This window comes from Cephus cinctus, unplaced genomic scaffold (genome assembly GCF_000341935.2).
Source record: "Cephus cinctus unplaced genomic scaffold, Ccin1 Ccin1_scaffold0068, whole genome shotgun sequence".
In the NCBI taxonomy this organism is placed as follows: Eukaryota; Metazoa; Arthropoda; class Insecta; order Hymenoptera; family Cephidae; genus Cephus; species Cephus cinctus.
The window spans coordinates 186,500-206,747 of NW_014332811.1; the positions used below are offsets into that span (position 1 = coordinate 186,500).

General features: G+C 36.0%; 5 protein-coding genes across 23 annotated transcripts; 2 read left to right on the top strand and 3 right to left on the bottom strand.

The window, feature by feature from the left end:
• Window positions 1-40: 40 nt before the first annotated feature.
• Window positions 41-7,136, bottom strand: LOC107269003 (choline/ethanolaminephosphotransferase 1). 14 transcript variants are annotated; one of them, XM_015742419.2, is made up of 11 exons: window positions 6,710-7,136; window positions 6,441-6,588; window positions 6,231-6,353; window positions 5,989-6,092; window positions 5,605-5,739; window positions 3,946-4,080; window positions 3,336-3,467; window positions 2,524-2,682; window positions 2,310-2,435; window positions 2,058-2,244; window positions 41-301 (listed from the first exon to the last, which is right to left on the bottom strand). In XM_015742419.2, exons 1-11 carry the CDS (start codon window positions 6,944-6,946, stop codon window positions 225-227), a joined length of 1,563 nt encoding a protein of 520 aa, XP_015597905.1. In that variant the 5' UTR covers window positions 6,947-7,136; the 3' UTR covers window positions 41-224. The 14 variants fall into 14 exon arrangements, with proteins under 14 accessions (XP_015597905.1, XP_024942431.1, XP_024942439.1 ...); XM_025086663.1 differs by lacking the exon at window positions 3,946-4,080 and having other exon boundaries at window positions 41-296; XM_025086671.1 differs by lacking the exon at window positions 5,605-5,739 and having other exon boundaries at window positions 41-296; window positions 6,710-6,946.
• A 211-nt stretch (window positions 7,137-7,347) lies between these two features.
• Window positions 7,348-8,776, top strand: LOC107269042 (39S ribosomal protein L21, mitochondrial). Of its 2 annotated transcripts, none has more exons than XM_015742467.2 (4): window positions 7,348-7,829; window positions 7,931-8,072; window positions 8,139-8,459; window positions 8,530-8,776. In XM_015742467.2, exons 1-4 carry the CDS (start codon window positions 7,788-7,790, stop codon window positions 8,628-8,630), a joined length of 606 nt encoding a protein of 201 aa, XP_015597953.1. In that variant the 5' UTR covers window positions 7,348-7,787; the 3' UTR covers window positions 8,631-8,776. The 2 variants fall into 2 exon arrangements, with proteins under 2 accessions (XP_015597953.1, XP_015597947.1); XM_015742461.2 differs by having other exon boundaries at window positions 7,590-7,829; window positions 7,950-8,072.
• On the bottom strand, window positions 8,694-11,852 carry LOC107268981 (E2F transcription factor-like E2FE). Of its 2 annotated transcripts, XM_015742355.2 has the most exons (7): window positions 11,494-11,852; window positions 11,145-11,421; window positions 10,655-11,075; window positions 10,330-10,573; window positions 10,021-10,236; window positions 9,812-9,951; window positions 8,694-9,442 (listed from the first exon to the last, which is right to left on the bottom strand). In XM_015742355.2, exons 2-7 carry the CDS (start codon window positions 11,417-11,419, stop codon window positions 9,002-9,004), a joined length of 1,737 nt encoding a protein of 578 aa, XP_015597841.1. In that variant the 5' UTR covers window positions 11,420-11,421; window positions 11,494-11,852; the 3' UTR covers window positions 8,694-9,001. The 2 variants fall into 2 exon arrangements, with proteins under 2 accessions (XP_015597841.1, XP_015597824.1); XM_015742338.2 differs by having other exon boundaries at window positions 8,694-9,951.
• Window positions 11,853-11,954: 102 nt separating this feature from the next.
• On the top strand, window positions 11,955-17,304 carry LOC107269059 (DNA repair endonuclease XPF). Of its 4 annotated transcripts, XM_015742495.2 has the most exons (20): window positions 11,955-12,132; window positions 12,431-12,561; window positions 12,648-12,764; window positions 12,841-12,983; window positions 13,183-13,273; window positions 13,341-13,520; window positions 13,583-13,763; window positions 13,845-13,997; window positions 14,075-14,188; window positions 14,277-14,425; window positions 14,511-14,665; window positions 14,721-14,952; window positions 15,066-15,228; window positions 15,336-15,506; window positions 15,587-15,724; window positions 15,795-16,022; window positions 16,102-16,275; window positions 16,400-16,540; window positions 16,683-16,883; window positions 16,950-17,304. In XM_015742495.2, exons 1-20 carry the CDS (start codon window positions 12,103-12,105, stop codon window positions 17,103-17,105), a joined length of 3,048 nt encoding a protein of 1,015 aa, XP_015597981.1. In that variant the 5' UTR covers window positions 11,955-12,102; the 3' UTR covers window positions 17,106-17,304. The 4 variants fall into 4 exon arrangements, with proteins under 4 accessions (XP_015597981.1, XP_024942375.1, XP_024942380.1 ...); XM_025086607.1 differs by lacking the exons at window positions 11,955-12,132; window positions 12,431-12,561; window positions 12,648-12,764 and having other exon boundaries at window positions 12,854-12,994; window positions 13,102-13,273; XM_025086612.1 differs by lacking the exons at window positions 11,955-12,132; window positions 12,431-12,561; window positions 12,648-12,764 and having other exon boundaries at window positions 12,854-12,994; window positions 13,102-13,273; window positions 13,628-13,763.
• Window positions 17,302-20,136, bottom strand: LOC107268996 (T-complex protein 1 subunit theta). The gene is made up of 5 exons (XM_015742367.2): window positions 19,934-20,136; window positions 19,158-19,460; window positions 18,428-19,072; window positions 17,875-18,315; window positions 17,302-17,783 (listed from the first exon to the last, which is right to left on the bottom strand). Exons 1-5 carry the CDS (start codon window positions 19,991-19,993, stop codon window positions 17,592-17,594), a joined length of 1,641 nt encoding a protein of 546 aa, XP_015597853.1. The 5' UTR covers window positions 19,994-20,136; the 3' UTR covers window positions 17,302-17,591.
• Window positions 20,137-20,248: the final 112 nt, after the last annotated feature.

Here is a 20,248-nt window from a genome sequence, read left to right on the forward strand (position 1 = left end):
GGGGGGGGGGGGGGTGAAAGGTCAAAATAATGTAGTGCTATTGGGGGAGATCAATTGAACAAGTCCAGCTCATTTTTTTTTAAATAATAAATGCCTTTTCTGACATTAATCCTTGTTTCTATTCCCTAACTTAGTTATTACTTATCAAAATTCATTTATTGCCCGCACATTGTTTGTCTCGTTACGATGAGGTGCTGCTCTACGTCAACGAGATTTTAAGAATGTCAAAGGTCGAGGGTGGTGTCCGAGCCCGTGTAATGTTCCTCGTCTAACAGGGGTTCTTGTTCCATCACCATCTGAACTGCGAACAAAACTCTGCATGCATACCAACGAATACAGCACAAAAAAAAACAAAAAATATAATGCAGTGCAGTAAAGTTTGTCTCAAGATATTTTGATGTGGCTCATAAGATCGTGGTCATTCTTAATCGTCAATAATAATAAATACATTGTTTCGTAGGTTTACTTGACACTAACGTGAGAGCCAAGCGAGAGCGAAGATGCACAGCCAACATAAAATGACAATACTGTACTGTGAGGAACCTATCACCTAAGATAACTGAAGCAAGAATCATCCACCAGTGAGAAAGGAGAGATAGGTAAAATAACAGAAAGCCAGAGAGTTAAAGAAAACGATAAGGAGAACAAAAAAGTAAGAGCAGAAAATAAAACGGAAGTAAGACAAGAGAAGGACGATAATAAATGATGATTTAAGTTTTTGGGTGAAAGATAGAGAAGAACCAATCGCGCTCACTTGGATGAGGTCTTTTACGAATCAGCAGATTTCACTTTTTTTAGTTCTTTTTTCTTCTCTCTTTATCGTACAACGTGCTTTTTATTAGCATACACATTATTATCGGTTAATCATCAAGAGTATCATGATGTATGCTCGAATCCTGCGTTCTTATATAAAATTCTAAAAAGTATTTTGCACCTTGAATTATAAGAATACAGACACGTTACTATCGTTACATCTACGCGCCAGATTCTAGAGAGGCTAGTACATCCTGCGTTACATATATCAACTCTGTCTTATGATACCGCATGATACGGCGTAATAACGGTGCGATACGATGCGCAGAACGATATGATTTGTATTATTAGTGTTTCGTTTCTTTTTTTTTAATTAATCCCCTCCAATGTATTAACGCGAGTCTCGTGTCGTCATGAATTATATCCTATAACAAGCATCGTATCACTTTTATTTATTCATAGATCAATTACAGATGATTATTGATCGCGTCACAGGCATATACAAGTTATTGATGTACCGATGCGACCATTCGCACATTTTTCATTTATCTCGATTTTGGTAAGATGTCGCGCCGTATCCATTGTACAATAAAAATTGGTGATAGGGCCCTTGTGCACGCAATAGAACCAAAACTCAATTGTATTATCATTGAAAGACCAGTTAACTAAATAAAAATGAGCGGATTGTCGTGACGGGATAAAGAAAGTAAAAGATACGAACGAAAGATAAGAAAGCATTTGAAGGCGGTATAGAAAGATTGAAAGATTGAGGTGGCATGAAGGAAGATTAAGAGTGATTATATGATGCGTGCCCCCAACATATGAAATTACAGAGAAGCGTATTTGCGTTTTAATCGCTCAGGAAGACAACCCATCACCAATTTGTTCTGACACAAGCTCTCGTCTCGGCACTCCTGTTATAACCTTTGAAAATACCTGAGGTCAGACGGCGTCTGTACAATAATGATCCAACGGACTGAAAGAGACACGACGCCGACCTGACAAGAAGTGAGCATAAAATGCAACGCGTGATAATGAATGAATCGCGTCTTCTTGCTACGGCTGGGTATGTATTTACAAGATAATTAAATCGGTGGGAATTTTCGTGATAAAAATTCTACCGGTTTCTCCTCCTTATTTCTTTTCTTTTCCCTTTCATGTTTTTTTTACAACACTTGGGTATTCCTAGTTCGTTCTCTCCTAGTGCATCCAAGCAATAACGACAGGGCAACATTCATTATCACTGACTGTTCTTCCCTAATGGTGCTTTTTTAACGACCTAGTACGTTGGGACCTGCTAGTACCATTTTTCTCTGATGAGCCTGACACGTGGAAACCGGTGACGCCACTGGTGTTAATACCTACGCCGGAACCACTGCGCTGCTGAGCACCACCGCCTGTTGGTATCCTGAAGAGCATGATATTCATGTGATCGCAAATCTCCAGGCAGATCTGAGCACTGTAGCGCAGGAGATCCAGTGTCACCCAAATCTGTGAGAGTAAGCATAACATTTGTTCAGTTTATGTTTGTTATTATGACAGTAACAGCTACTTACAAAACAGAGCCAGAGAACGTAATATTCATCGATAAAGAAATTGAAGTATTGGTTTAGAAACAACATTGCTGGTCCAATCAGTGAGCTGTCCAAATATTGCATTTCGTTCTTAGTCATATGAGCTACCTGGATAAAAAAGAAGCTTATATTTTTTCCGTATACAATGAACAAGATATTATTGTTTATTTGAGAGTTTGGACAATAGTTTACTTACCACAAGGCGATTTGTCACCTTAGCAGCAACCATTCCAAAGGCAAGTATGTAAAGAGCGGGATGATTTTCATAGACATATTCAGTGCTTTTTCGGTATATTATGAATGCTGGCACCACCACAAAACTGAATGGAATTATCGGTGACAATACTGATGTTCCCTGAAACAGAATTCCTTATATGCGGCACCCTGTCATCTGCATTTATGGCAAACTATTAGTGTCATTAAAAAAGTAAGAGACAATTTTCGTTTTAATCAAAAGTAATACAGTCATGTTTCTCAATAGTGTATATATCTAGTAATTTACTGCTGCAATGACCAAAAAGAGATCACCGAATAAGATGTTCTCTAGTGACAATAACAGAATGTCCTTAGCTGCATCACATGCATTGAAAATGACACTGGAGGGATAAAAGTGCATGTTCACTATTGAGAGACCTGTCTATATCAGAAAGAAAAAATAAAAACAAAACATCTACATACCATGCAACATGCTGATTTGTCAGAATTAATAACTTAGTACTTGGTAAGAAGAAGTTTTACCCAAATTATGGAAATAAAGTAGGATGGATTGAAAAGAGAAGGCATAATCATAGGTATAAAGCAGTAATACAAAGGTGAATAAAAGCAATGCATAGAGTGCAATAAATGTGTCGACTGTAAAGTTAAATCAATAGAACAAAGAAGAGGACTTAACTACAATGTAGACATAAAAGAGATAGAATAAAAAAAACGTAACATTGAATACGAAGAACGGAAAAGAACAGATAGCTAATCAAGAAGACCGTATTCTATCTCTATTATCTGACTTACTGCAACAGTCGAACCGTTCTTTCCAACACCACCGGCGAGAATCACGGAAATGCTGCTATATGCTAGTAAAACGGCGATCCCCACAGCAGCCCATAATGGAAAGACCTTCACCTCTGTGCCAGTATATGGCAACTGCATAATCGAAATAATGAAACACGGTACAGTTAGTCACTACAGTCGATGTATTGGAAAGGGAAACAAGAAATAAAGTGTCGGATAATATTTGGTAGGAGTGACGAGTAATAGGATTCAACGCTCTGTTTAACCAGAAAGAAAATTACAAAGAGAACCTCCCTACAATCCAGCCAACTTAACCAAGAGAAGGAAAGCCAACGTAGCCGAGGCTTCCACAAGAATAGAAGTGTTTCTAAATCGACGTAGGTAACGATAACCGGTTAGCAGTATCTAGAAGTAGATGTGAGGAAGCATAGGGAACCGCATCAATTATAATACAAGTCAAAGCGTCATGTGGGCGCAGCGCCGCGACGCTAAAAGAGAGAGATATATAAAAAGGCGTAGATAAATGAGAGAGAATTGTTATGTTTTTTATTCTACAGAAGCAGCCAATATCTTTTCGTTTCTATTTTAGCGGTTGCTCCTGTTGACTTACAGCAATGGTAGAGCCATTTTTGCCGACACCGCCGGACTCAAAAACCTTACAGAATTCAAGGAACACGTGAACGTAGCCCATGTAAACTATAACAGCTACGAAGTTACTGAGAGTGCCAACTCCTAGCAGGGGGATCTAAACAAATTGAAGAAATTTCTGCCAATTAGATAAGAAGGCATTTCAATGACTTTGAACACTACATTACGTCTTTTCAATAAAGCTAGAGCCATGGTCACAAAAAATGAAAACTAAAGATATAATTGACAACTAATTAACCGCTCCAATAAATATATTTACAGCTTTTCTTGGTATCGGATTTGTTTAAACGTGATGGCCTGTTTTGCTCTTTATTTTTTTAGATAATTATGAGTTTAATTTTTTGTTATGACTACTCCAGATTTATTGATGTAGTGACACCTGATCGCTCTGTTCGGGAAATGCAATTTGAGCAACATGTGATAACACGGCAGACGGACTAAAGAATATTACATGTCCTACGTTTTACGCATGATAATTTTGTATAATTCAATCATATTATGTAATGTTTTGTCTAGGTGTAGATCTAATAACGAAAATTTCACTCCGGAGTAAATGGAGCAGATGAGCTAAGTTAGGTGCTACATTAAAGGTTTTAATATATGAGCAACGTAGGGGTAAAATTGCTAATAATACAATGGGCGTATTCGACAGGCCAGTTCTTTCTGTGGTCGTGTTGTTTTATCTTGACTAGTGAACGAAATTTAACTCTGCTTTGTTAACATGCATATGGCTAACGACTTTAAGGCACGAGGAAGCCGCTGGTAATAAAGATAGTAGGAGGAAGAACAAGAATATATTGGGTTGGCATGAAAGTAATGAGGCACTCTAGAAAACTCGACACATGCCTTTTTTCAAATTAATTGTTTTTGAGCATATTCTAGTATGTTGTAGAACATTCTAGATACTTCCACTCTGTGGGTACATACAATAGAATATGGTCAAAAACAATTAATTCAAAAAAGGACATGTGTCGAGTTTTCTAAAGTGTCTCATTACTTTCATGCCAACCCAATAAATTTTCTTTCAAGTGCTATTTATGATTGACTCAGAGGAACGTGGCTTCTGTTATCAAAAAGAATTTTAAAAAAGGTATGAAAGGAGAAATAATAATTCTCATACACTTGAAAGAAAAAATTTGGGGATACCGAGACAGATACGAGTAAATAAGGATCAGTAAGTCCAATGGTATAATCCAGAAACAAAAAGAAATAATAAGCAGTAAGAAAGAAAATATATACATAAATGTATGAAATGAAACGCTGAATACGTATTAGCCCAATGATAGTTTCCCAGAAGCTATCAAATTCCATAGGAAAGTAGGATCCTTAGCCAGGAGGATGTTTGTTCGAGAAAAGAGTAATAAAGAAAAAGTAAATTGAAGAAAATAAAAGACAACGTATAGGAAGAATAGAAGTGGAATGGATTTGGTATTATGTCAGGCAAACATAGTACTCCATGACGTTTACCAATAGGGAATTTCGCAGCATATGATCCAGTACGTAAGGTGAATGAGATAAACCATTAATAAGTTAACTATTAAGTAAATTCAGCACCCCTCCTCATGCCATGCAGTTCCCGTTTCTGCATCTCTAACCGAAAAGTCTAGCTATTGAAACTTACAGCCACAGTAGAACCGTTCTTGCCAACTCCACCGGTGAAAATCACGGAAAACATATTGTTTAAGCTTGATAATGCACCCGCCACGGTTATGATTGCTATGAAATATCTAAATTCAAAACCATGTATGAACGGTATCTGGAAGAAATGTTCTAGTTAGAATCGTGAGCCAAGTCCTTTCAGGGTCCTACACGGATATTTGATTCTCCAATATGATGGCGCTCATTACATTGAGAACTATCGCCTGTCAGTTCCTATTCTACGATCACGTTGCCGTTAGCGAGTAGATCAAGAATCGAGGGACTAAAAATTCATAGGGTATCATTGCGAGTACATTTTTTAAAACAATAATTGATCAATTGTGTAGAAGTTTATGACAGATACAACCTTTGTCATCCAAATCCTAGGACCAAATATGGCTGAGACCAAATGAATTCCAATGATGGTGAATTGAGCTTCAGTGACATCCACTTTGCCGAACCTCAATGAACCTATGGAACAAAAACGGAACGGGTTAAATAGTATTTGACTGAAAGTAGGTTGATCTGCAGAGCTACTGGAAGATATGTTATATCAATGTTTTTGTTGGTGTTTAATTTTATAAATTTACATAGTGGATTAATACTCACCAGATACATAAGTTTGCCAGTGTGCACAATAAAATAATGTCATTGCACAGAAACATTGAAAAAACATCCAAGTTGGATAGTGTCCTAGCTGTACAGCAATACAGGCAGAAAGAGCTACAAATACTGAAAGAAATAATAAAACTGTTAAAGATTCATATATCGAATAACCAAGAGCATCTAAGAAAAAAAATATACAATAGAAGTACCAACCTGTTGAAACAGAATCACATCCATGATCAAAGAGTTCACCTAAAGGTGTGGACGTTCCAGTACGTCTAGCCTGCTTCCCATCTATAGCATCCAAGCTTTGGTATACAAAGAGGCCCAGGGCACATAAAAAGCATGCCCATCGTGGTGCCTGAAAACATGAAACAATGTAATAGGTAACAGCTAAAAATAAAAAGTTGCAAACAGCATAAAAGATCATTAATCGTAATCATAACATTAAGTGATGATAAGAACGTAACCTGTCAACATACCTCAGCTTTAGCATCAGGACTATAATATACAAGGACAAGTGTAGTGGCAATGTTGACGAAAAGACCGATAACTGTAATAAGATTGGGCGCGAGCCAAAGTGGCACCTTGCTGACGAGCCATTCCCACCAGGGTTGAAGAAGTCCGTCAAGCAAGCTGACACTGGTACAGCTGTACTTATGCTCAGTGAGCCGTTTCAACTGTCCCGGTGACAGGAGCCTCTCCTTATAGAATTGCATTTCTGCTTCACTCCAATAATCCCTTCTTCAATATCTACCGATGAAATTACGTTCACGTATCACTCATCGATTCTCACTTTCGCAATGCCTTTTTTCGCGATTATACTGCTCGCCTGCTAAAGTCGTTGAATAATGAAGCGAACGACAAACACACTCAACATCCTACATCGGCCGTACCGGAACCAATGAAAAATTTGCAAACTGTCGTAGAACGCAAAGTGTCTGCTTCGTTTCAGTTCCGGAAGTCTAATTCAACGTCATCTAACAGTTCTTACGTGTACTTCGTATTTACTATTTGTTTGTTTCCTATTTATAATTTTCATCAGATTCTCGACAGATGATACTAGTATAGCATTGCATTTTTAAGTTCAGAAGTAAGAAATTACGAAGAAATGGGAAGTAGAACTCAGGTCAAATGCTCGAATCGTGGACACACGCTATAATTAATATTAAAAATTGTAAATCGCGCGTGATATTGGGGAAAGTCTCTGCTGTCTCCAATATACTTCTATTACGTATTATATGTACGACTGTGCAGCGGGATAGACTTAGCACTGCTTAGCACGAATACATTAAAAGTCCAGATAATACGTCAGCAGACTCATGGTGGCACAACCGCTTCACACATTTCTCATATCTTTCTACAAGCCAGTCGTAACATCCAAAAAGCGAAGAGTATAATTCTGATTGGCTTATAGAAACGACTTACGGCACATGTTTACTGTCCTATTTTAGAAAGGGTTTCATTGGGTTCGATACCTTGTATGTACTTCTTTAAAGATGGCCGCGTTTACAAGCTTCTCACGGCTTTTTGCCACTGCGGCCGTTAATTCTCTGAGAAATGTTCCCCGAAATATCTTATTTTCCAAGCAGATCACTCCAGGTTTGTAATGTCTGTCATAAAACTTATGAGTCTCGGTTCTTATGTTGACATTTCATTTAAAGCGAAAGCATATTTTTCTTGTATTACCTAACCTCATTTAGGACTTTCTTGATCATTCAGCAATTGCAATAACCGGCTCGCAAGTAGCCGGTTATCGTACGCGACTTCCATGGATAGAAAAAGTACCAAACTATCAAGTGGAGGTACCTGACACTACCGAAGAGGACTTGAAATTGACTGATGGTTAATTCAGGACTTTGTATGTATTGCTGTTCATGAATCGTAGTACATTAAACACACTGTTTTCAGATGTGATGAAGCAAATAAATCAACAAATATCCACAAATAACATAGGACGACTTTTTGCTGTTGTACATGTTTGTGGTAAACAGTTCAAAATCACAGAAAATGATATTATTATCATCCAAGGCTATTGGCCTCCAACAGTGGGTGACAAGCTAAAGCTGGAAAAAGTTTTACTTGTTGGTGGCTCCGATTTCACCCTAATAGGAAGGCCACTTGTGAACAGAGAATTAGTGTCTATTATTGCTACTGTTATAGAAAAAACTACGTCACATACTAAAACCCATTTTCGCTTCAAAAAAAGGAAACAATACCGCCGTATAAACTGTAAGCATTTATAAATAGTATAATCAATATTATTGATTGGTTATTGAACATATGGTTTTTTTGGTTTCAGTTTGCAGAATACAACACACAATGCTAAGAATTAATTCCATCCAAGTAGAACCTAATGTTGGTCATCTTAAGGAAGTAGAAGGATTACATAGCATATATTGAATAAATTATCAGAAGTAACGACTGAGAAGGTTCTAAATAAATACAATTTTATATACATCTCAATAGATCGTGAAGTTCATATCGTATATTACACATTCTCAACAATGACAAATATAACATTAATAAATACTTAAAGTTACATAACAGTTTGGCCAACTCTCAGAGTAACCTTTACTCCTTATTTCTTTCAAACCTTTCAGATTCCTCTTGATAAAATAAACATATACATCTGTGACAGATAATAACAATCTATTATATCACACTGCTGTGCTTTAGAGCTAGCAATTATCTTTAAAAAATGCATAATCTGATTGTAATTATAATTCATTAACCAGTAACTTCATTAAATTCTACGAATGAATTCACCAATGTTAACTGGAGTCCATAGTGATATTTCCATGATTAGTAGCCTTACTGGAGTCATCGTACACTTGGACTAGTTGTACAGTGTTACCTACTTTAACAGCCTTAAAGGTATCACCAGGAGATAACACTTGTGCAGGAATTCCAGTAAGAATAGAAAAACTAGCATTGCCAATGTTAGGACTCTCAAAAATAACCGTTGGCAATGGTGATGGTGTTATCACAGTCGACGTCGGTGTCGACACTGTTGTCACTGAAATTCTTAAATCACTTGGTTTAATAGGCACTAACTTCTTGGCATCAAAATTTGCCAAATTCACTAATTTTAAAGAGTTCACGTTAGATCGTACATTGTACGGTCTTCTTTTCACGATTTTCTTGATATTTGACGTGGTCGTTGAAACGTCTGTCACTGGAGACTTGTAGGATACATTTGTTGCGTCTTTTACCTGTGAAACAATATTGTAATCCAGAATCTTCAGCATTGCAGGTTTTGTTTTCGATCCTTCAGCTTCTCTTTGCGGATGTATTGTACGCACTTGAGAAGAGTCTGGTCTAGGTGATATCTCAACATTTGCAGCACTTTTCATTGTTTCCGTTGTGACAATATAGTGTTGATTGTTTTCATGTAAATTCTCTTTGCTTGATAGTAATACCAGAGCGGTAGAATTTGACTGAACCTTTGAACCAGACTGGTCATACAGCAGAGAGTTCAAACTGGATGTGGAACCATTTGAATAGTTCTGTATGTTGGGAATGATTTGTGTGGCAGATATACAGGAATCCGAATTGTGCCTAGGAAAGAGTTTTGTACAGACCTTTGGCTTTGTCCTCTCGGATGATCTCAATTTTTTTAGTTCCATTTCAGCGACTCTTAGAATTGAATCATTGAGACGTTCCGAGGAACGTCCATTGGTGTCTAAACATGGAGAACTTTTAGTTCTCATAAAAGATTCATCTGAAAAAGTGATTGATACTTAACTTATTAAGTAATTTGGTACTTGTAGATAATTTTTTAATAATATACCTGGTCCAAATAACTTTCTCTTCCTAGGTTCTCTTCTATCGTATACTGGTGTACTACCGTTGTAGCTGCTGTTGTTGCTGCTTGAGGAAAATCTATTACGCGTCTGTAATTTACTACCTTCTGAAAGGCGTTTTGGAAGTGACATCTTAGTAACACTTCTTACAGGTGTCAGGGTACCTAAAAGGGAGAGTGCCTTTCCTTCGTTTTTGGGAGTTTCTATAACGAGAAATGCAAATCAATTAGAGTATATCTATGTTGTGATTATCTGTCAGGACTTGGAGTATAAAAAAAAACCGTTTTTTTAATTACCTGCATCAAAATCCACGTAGTCGACGTTAGGCCCAGTATAAATAAATACCGGTTTCTTTATTGTGTTATCCCGTGTACTAACTTTTTCTATCAATCCAATTGCTGTCAATACGTTTGCTATGTCGTACAGTCGACGAACTTTTGTTTTGAAACGAGATCTCAAACTTGTGTCTCCCGCTTCCGGCGTACGATCTGAATCTGATATAAGAACCTTAGCGGCTATATCCAGATTGATGACACCATTCTGTGGAACAGACAAAATTGATGTTTGCATGAATGATCGTAAGGTAATTACAATAGTCATGTAATTTGTCTTGTTACTTACTTTTAGAGATACAAGAAAAAGCATAACAAACTTCTGACACATCAATCCCAAGCTCTTGTCTTCTTTTATAATATCAGATGAAGAACCTTGTAACGGTGGTGTTGCTAATAAAGAAGACAATGAATCTTCATCGAATTGTCCATCATATGCTCCATGATTTTTTTGTATTTCACGTATTTGTTCTCTAAGACCAAGTCTAATGGCTGTTGCTTTCAGCTTAACAAGAGTACCAGATAAACCATTTTGCCCGTGCCAGCGGTATCGATTCTTTCCAACTTTGGAGGCCATCTCAAGACTTTCTAGTATATTTATAATATCATATATTCTACGTTTTTCAGTACCAAGTGCCTTGGCAGTACAGTCTAAGGAAATTTCTTCTGGAACATCATTGGCCTTATTTAAAGGATAGAGACTTAAAAATCTAAAAAAAATAAGAATAAAAGACAACTTGAATAGATACTAAAGTAAGTATTAAGATAATACAACTTACTTATTACACAAAAGTCCAAGAGACTTTTCTTTCCTAGGCAACAGTTTCAAGGGATCAGAATCTGATATCTCATGGAATAACTCCAAATTACTACGTGGACTTTTATTGCTATTACTCCAATCAGCAGCACTCTTCAAGTTGGATGCTAACGTTGTCAGCAATCGTAAGTTTGCAGTAGGAGAAATTGGCGTTGCAATGGCATTCCCAAGATCACAAATTACTTTGCGATCAGGTTCAGGGGAGCTGCGTATCGTCGTATGTCCTGACTCCGACATTTCTATGGAAAAAGAATAGCCTGTCTTGAAAAGAAAAATATTTAAATAAATTAGGATACCTTAAATATTCATACCTTGGAATTTAATTAATGCTAAAATCCCGTCATTCAATTTCCTTCCTTGATCTTCTCATAAATTGCAACCAGTTATCCAGGAACCCCAAGGAACCCGCACAGGAACCTGTGCTGGAGAACCCAGTAGATTGCACCGCGCTGTGAAATCCGTTTCCCCGTTTCTTCTTTTGGCGCGCGCGATTGCTGGGTTAATTTATTGCGTCAGATTTCGTATTAAGCCACTTAATCAATGCTTCTTCTCAACGTCAAACATTAATCCGTTGTATTATTATATTCTATTATAAAAATATGCAGATCGAGAAAGTTACCGAAGATACAAACAGTATTATTTCTGTTTAAGATGATTCTGAATCCTATTGGGTGCATAAGAGTGCCATTCCATGCTTGGAAAACAATAGGAATACACGGAATCGGAATAGCCGAGTGAAGGGGTCTAGCAGGATCTAGCTAGGTCAAGCTAGGTGACCAATTGCCATCGTTCTAGAATTGCTAACATCTATTATCTATTTTATTTATACATCTGTTTCAAGAAAAATAAATATAAGTAATGCTCTGTTTTTATTTCTAATAATGTATTTACCTTAATACAAGTATAATATTTAATGTACGATGAAACAAATATTGTTCATTCTGCTTCTGGTAAGTTTTGGGCTAATGTCGTTCTACAGTTATGATTTTATTCGTGATGTTTCTAAGTTTGTCAGATTTACGTAAAAATTCTGATTTTTAACATTTTCAATCACTTATTGTTGCTTTAAGTATATTCGCATATTATTAATCTAATCGGCTGAGAATGTTGTATGTGTTAGAAATTATCTTATTGTCAATTAAGGAATTCTGATATCATAGAATTATATGTGAATATATTGATTGTATTAGATCATATCCAAGGAATATTTATGTCTGCCTAGTTTCAGGTTTACTTTTCATTTCACAGATACAGGTGTCCAAGATTGTAACAAAGAGTGAACAATTACTACATTATGTTAGTGACGATGTCCCAGGTGGTTCTTATAAATATTATAGTCTAATGTATGACGGTCTTGTCAAGATATCTTTGACATCCCAGTGAGTTTATTAATCTATATTGATCAAAGATTCTATTTGTTAAGCAATTGTTATAAATTTTGTACAAATAATTTTTAATCCTTCAGAACTGGTGATGCAGATTTGTATGTATCACAGTCAACAACCAAACCAACTTATGAACCTGAACATTATTGTTTGCAGTCTACAACTTGTGGGGAAGATATAATTTATATACCGCAGGGGTAATTGTCTCTTGAACTTCAACACTTGTAGTATGTGAATAATATAAAGTATTGATATTTCTATGTCATCTAGTAGATTTAAAAGACCTGTGGGTATCGGTGTTTATGGACATCCATCTCATGAATTAAGCAAATATACACTTTTAGTATATAGAGTGGTCACATTGAGGGATGCTGAAATTGATGAACAAAATCTCAGTAGTAATTTTGATACAGAACGTGAGTCTAAGGTATATTTATAATTCAGTTTTATTATATAAAAATAAATTAATTAGGATATAAACTGTTTGTAAAAGGAGCAATATTCTGTCATACTTACAAAATTTTAATATTATAGAAAGAAACTTCATCAATAGTTGCTACCTGGCTTTGGTCATTTCTGGATTTGTTGTTTCAAGCAATATTTTTGTGACATAAGAAACATTTTTTTCCAATCCAATCATGTTAGAATATGAGAATCAAATGTTTCTGGAGGTTCTCCAAGAAGACGGTTTAGTTATTGCAGCCAAGTAAGCTGACAGCTATGATCGCAATGAAAAATATTGAAATACTTGTCTTAAAAGTTATATCTTACAGGGGTTTGGGTTTGGATACTGTGTTCATGAATATAATGAAAGTATATTCAGATCCAGGCAATCTAGTTATAGTTCTAGGCACCACAGATTACGATGAACAATATTTCATAGAAAAACTTCGATCTGTTGGTTTAAAATTTTTACCACGCATTATCACTGCACAGTTTCCATCTAATGAACGGTAAGTAGTAAAAGTTTTGCTTAAAGCGTAAACACCATTTTCATTGAGAATATCGATTCTAGGGAATTAATGTATTTGGAGGGAGGTGTTTTGTTTGTATCTGGTAGAATTTTGGTTGTTGATTTATTGAAAAAGCGATTACCGATTCATCTGGTTACTGGGATGTTAGTATACAGAGCTCATACCATACTAAACGCATGTCAAGAGGCATTTGCACTTCGTCTTTACAGACAAAATAATAAGGTAAAGAATATTTCTATATATTTTTCTTTACTCTTAGAAATCCCAACTTGTTTGGTATAATTTCATACAAATTTATTGTAGACTGGATTTATCAAAGCGTTTACAAACTCAGCACTGGCTTTTACTATTGGATTTGCTCAGGTTGAACGAGTCATGAAAACGTTGTTTGTCAAAAATTTATATTTGTGGCCTCGATTTCATGTCACAGTAAGCAGTAGTTTATCGAAACATAAGGTAATTAAGCAAATATTATGAAACCTATTGATTTTTATTCATATCTTATTCACTTAATCATGTTTACTTCATTTAAGATTGTTGTTACTGAGTTGCACGTGAAACTTACACCTAAAATGTTGAAAATTCAGTCATCATTGTTAGATATTATGAATTATATTGTCAAGGAATTGAAGAATACAAACAAATATGTATGTAATATATTTTCCAACATCTGTGTATATATATATACAATATAGAAATAATTAACAATATAAACATCATGATTAATTTATTTAGCTCGACTTGGATGAAATCACAACTGAAAATGCAATGGCTAAAAAATTTCACAAGCAGCTGCAGCTTCAACTGGATCCCATTTGGCATCAACTCAGTTTTCGAACAAAACAATTAATTGCAGACCTTAAAACTTTACGTTCACTTCTAATGTAAGTGACTCTCTTTCAATATAATTTATCTAATTTTGCAGCGTTGCATTAAACAATATAATAACTTACAACGCAACTTTTATAGATGTTTAACTCACGAGGATTCAGTTTCATTCTATGAAAAGTTTTATCGATTGCGAACTACGGATTATGCAATGAATAGCAGCGGGTGGCTTCTCTTGGATACTGTTGAAAATCTTGTGGCCTATGCAAGGGACAGAGTGTATGATAATAAAAAAGGTAATATTCTTGCAACAATTTTCTTAAACGTATACAACATAAATTTCTTATACAGAATTGAAGCCAGAGCCATGTCCCAAGTGGAGTGCTTTATCCGAAATACTAAGAGAAATTCAAGATAATATCGTGAAACAGAAAACTGATGAAAAGGTTGATACAGTATTAATTCTCGTGCAAGATCGTAATACGTGTGATCAAGTGAAAAAATATTTGACTATGGGTGCTACAAAATATTTGAGTCTGAAAGCTGAAAAATTGCAGTCGCTGAATAAAACTAGCAAAGATAAGTAAGTCAGGATATATGTACATGATCTTGTAATTTTTTGACAATGTATAAAATATTATACGATCATTGATCTTTGAGTTGATTTTTCGGAAAATTGAAGGACCCTTTTTACAGTTTATCAAAAAATGATGGTATAGAATCGAAGGACACAGACAACGAAGAAGAGACCAAAGAGAGCTATGTACTTTCATTGTCACAAAAACCCTCAGGAACAAATCAATCTGATGTTGTGGAAGGTGAACCACTATGTCAAGATTATTTCGACGATTGTTCAGAGGTAATTTTTATTTCAAAATTGTTGCAAACAACCAATTACTGTACTGTGATACTGATACCTGGTACTCATGCAACGATAAAAAAATATTTTGTGTAACACTATTGTAGCTTGCTGATATCGATTTGACTGCTATTGGAACTCCTAATTTACCTATAGTCATTGTACAATCACTGAAAAAACATGGCGATCCAATGGCTTTGCAAAGAATACTTTCAGAAAAGGTGCCTCGTTACATTGTCATGTATGCTGCAGATATTTCAGCCGTGAGGCAACTCGAGGTACCAAGGAGGCTCACATTGTTATTCATTTTAATAATTTCTTCTACATTTTATTTGAATATCTATTACGTGTTTTGCAGGCATATCAGAACAACAATCCATCGATACAATTGAATGTGTATTTCTTGATCTATGGTGGATCTGTAGAAGAACAGGCATATCTTACATCTTTGCGTAGAGAAAAAGAAGCTTTCGATATGTTGATTAATACAAAAACAGTGAGTTTAATCCAGTCCATATTAACATAACGTAATTAACAATATAAATAATAAAGTTTTTATTTTGCAGACAATGGTAGTCCCTGCAGATCAAGATGGGAAATCCGACGAATGTTTAGCTCTTATAAGAGAATCAGGCAGTGCATTTGAAGATGCTGAAAATACACGAAAAGGGGGGATCCAAGGGGATAATACTAAAGTCGAAGAGAGAGTAATCGTTGATATGAGGGAATTTAGAAGCGAATTGCCAGCTCTCTTACATAAACGTGGGATAGAGATAGAGCCAGTGCAGCTTTTGGTACCTTTTCAATTTGATGATCAAAAACGTTTATGTACAACTTTCGAGAAGCATGTTCTTACCGATACATTAATTTCAGATTGGTGATTACATTTTATCACCGGAAATCTGTGTAGAACGGAAAAGCATCTCTGATCTGATTGGCTCCTTAAATTCAGGCAGATTGTACAATCAAGCAGTTGCTATGACTCGACACTATACCAAACCAATGTTACTTATAGAATTTGATCCAAACAAACCATTTTGTTTTCAGGTCAGTGTTATATTTGCTTTGTTTCAATGGAATAGTTCGTGCATTAATAATATAAAACAATTACATTACTATATATATCGTTACTACATTACTAGATATATCAAGAAATATTATACTGTTCCAGGGACACTACTACATTAGCAAAGATATGAAAAATACGGATATAACAGTAAAATTACAATTACTCACGTTACATTTTCCTAGACTGAAATTAGTCTGGTCGCCAAGTCCACATGCTACGGCGCAACTTTTTGAAGAACTGAAGGTAATTTGTGTAATGAAACCCGAAAAAGAACGAAACATTGTAGTTTTATTAAATTTTTTCCGAGGCTGAATGAAACCAAAGTTTTGAGATATAATTGATATATTATTTAATTATTTTGATTAGTCTATATTATTGACCACAGCAAGGACGCGAACAGCCAGATGGAAATAAAGCAGCACAAATTGGAATGGATGAAAACACCGAAGACAAAGAAATCATGGTAGAGAAATATAATTCTCATGTGCAGGATTTTCTCGCAAAATTACCCGGTGTTCATTCCAAGAATTTACGTGTAATATTGAATAAAGGCAAATCACTGGATCATCTTGTTAATTTGACTATGGTAATTTTTACAGACGACAAACATAGTGACAATCGATTGAATGTAACTAATTTTCATTATATTCAGGAGGAACTTACTGATATGTTGAGTAATACGAACGATGCTAAGCTGTTGTACAATGCGCTACATGATAAATTTCTACCAGTGAAGGATGCAGGCGTTCAGAACCCTCGAGAATCTTCCAAGCGAGGGAGAGGCATATTTCGAAAACGAAAGCAATAAAATTCTAATTTTAGTCCAATTTGTATATTTATCACTGTGTAATTAACGTGCATATTTGTTTAGTTTAAATTGTGAGCTGTATGTGCATGTTACAATCGGATTTAAAGTACTTAATAAGCTATATATCGTGATATATGTAATGTATATTCTTTGTGTTATAAATGATATATTTTGCAAATAAAAAATGACACAAAAATCATTTACGAATGAAGAAATTTTATTGAACATTAAATATTTCGAGATAATGAATTAACCGTATCATATTGAGAATACAAATGGTAGAAACGCAGTTATCCTACCTACAGAATAAGTCTTCGTACAAATTGTTGTATAATGGCGCATGTGGCGTGTTAAATGTTAAGAAAGCGTGAACGTCCAGACAGAGTCCGTGAATGTTTATCTATCAGCGCGAAATACGACTGATTAAATAATGAAGGTTACAAGTGATGGTAAATAATGCATTGAAAAATAATGATATTTTTGAAATTATGACTCGTCATCACTATTCGCACCACCAGCCCGCGGTTTAGGACCGCCTGCACGTTTCGCCATGATTATCTGATCTACTTTTAGAATCGTGCACGCAGCATTGACTGCATATTTCAAGGCCCAATTTTTCGTTAGATACAAATCAAGAATACCAGCCTCAACGGAATCAATAAGGGAAGCAGAGTCGCCCTGCAACAACATAATTGCATATAACAAATATTCTCAGTAAGTATAAAAGTGTAATCTTGCCAGAATAATGTCAGACTCGTCTAATACTTACATCAATGTCAAAACCGTAAGTTTTCTTGCCTTCTTTGTGTGCAGCGTACAGTTTCGATAGAAGTTCTGAAGCTCGACTTCCACTGTTCTCTGCTAGCGTTTTTGGGAACGTTTCGAGAGCCGATGCAAACTTGCGTACAGCATATTGCTCTAGGCCAGGTAGGGTGTCAGCATACGCAGCAATCTGTGCAGCCAATTCAACTTCGGTTGCTCCCGCACCTGCGACAAACCGCCCATCTCTAGTTATGCCCTTGAACGTGTTCACGCCGTCATCAATTGCTCTTTCAATGTCATCCATGTAATTTTCTGTTGAACCGCGGATGACAATAGTACTGATACGACTTTCATTTCCATCTAGCCTGAATACCACCACGCTAGTATCTCCAAGCTCGTCAATATGAACTGAGTCGGCATATCCAAGTTCCTCCTTGGTTGGTGGCATCTGTGAATAACGTCAGTCATAAGAAACTGGGAAATTTCGAGGGTGGACATTTAAAATAAGCTTACTTATTGTTAGACTATTACATTAAGATAACATTAAGAAGATCACTAACCAACTTGGACAGAGCGGTACCACCCACAGCCTTGCATAATCGCCGTATGTCGAATTTGCTGGGAATACGGACAGCCATCAGGTTGTATTTGTTCATGTAATGAAGAGCCATATCGCCGAATTTTCCACCGGAGACTACAACTGAGGCACCTGAGTCAGCAATTGATTTTATTTGTGATTCCAGCAAGGATTCTTCGCCACGGGAGAACTTCATGAGTTCATCCGCATTCTTGATCAAAACTGTGCCCTTAGTTTCAGTCTGCATTACATCCACGGCACACGTGTACACTGCGATCTTTGCACTTGTCTTCTTTGTCACGTCACCTTCGACTTGACGTTTGAACACCATACCCTGAACTACCTGCGAGGAGTTTAATCCTGCACCAAGAATCTTGCAGACGCGAACATTGTCTACATTGAATGTTGTCTTCTCTGGGAGAATGGAAACACAGGCTTGACTAATAAGTGAAGCTAGAAGGTCTTCGTTGCCATACTGTTTGCTCATTATCGACGTCTTGATTCCCTTCTTTACTTGCTCCAAATTACGATAATCTTTGATCTCGTAAACGATCAGTGTGGAAAGAACCTCTTGTGCCTTCTCCAAAGCAGATTCGTAGCCTTCCACAATTTCAGACGGGGTGATACCCTAAATAAAAAAAAAACCTTTGTTAAAGATACATATGATTTATACAGCATAATGAATGTTGTTGTTGTTAATAAATATCTTATACCAGACGCAAAAGTTCCTCTGCTGCTTCAAGTAAAGCGCCAGCAAATATGATGACAAAATTTGAACCATCTCCCACTTCTGCTTCCTGCATTTCTGCTGCAAGCACCATCAATTTGGCAGCTGGATGCTCTACTTCAAGCTCTTTAATAATTGTTGCTGCATCATTTGTCACAAACATCTTTTCTATGTGGTTGATGATCATTTTGTTCATTCCGTTCGGTCCATACGCTGTTCGGATAGTTTGCGCAAATTGTTTACATGCCGCAATATTTCTATATACAGCTTCCTCTAGTCCAGAAAGATACTGTTGAATAAAAAGATATATTTTTATTTAGCCAATATTTTACAAACATTGTTTAATAACAAAAATATTTAATGCCTGGCCTATGAACAAGAATTATTATTAAAAACCGGCAAAAATAATAGATATGTTACAATATATAAGCATGTAATTTATGTTTGTGTGGAAAATTTATACACGTGATCTTAAATTTATTTATTAATGCTACTCCATTCATGGCATGGCAAAGTATCAAGAAAATTATATACCAATCAAAAAGATAAATATATGACATCCTAACATGAACAATGTATCTTGTAAAACTATTGCATCGTATGACATTTTATCCAAAATTTTATCCATAAAAGGCGACGTCGCTACAGAATGTTCTCGGTGGCCGCCCCCACAAGAGATCAGTCATCCTTGCCGGTAATTGTTTAAGGCTCAAACACTTTTAACACGATGAGATACGAAAGTAAATGTCAAATAATACTCACGCGAGCTCCATCCTTTAACATTTGAGCCATACCAGGCGCTTTTGGTACGTGTAAAGCCATTTTTTTGAGAATTTCAGAAAATCACACCGTCACATGTACTACTGTTCGACAATCCGTAGTTACTTTCCCACGAGCAAGACGTTCACTCATATCAACATTCGAGATTCTCGAATCGAAAATCGATATTCCAACAATGAAAGGGATAATTTAACAAATTATTCGACATAAAACTTATTGTTTTTAAACGATTCAGTACGATAAATTCAATTCGTTAATTGATATATTCTCTGTATTAATAAATTTCTTTTGCCGACT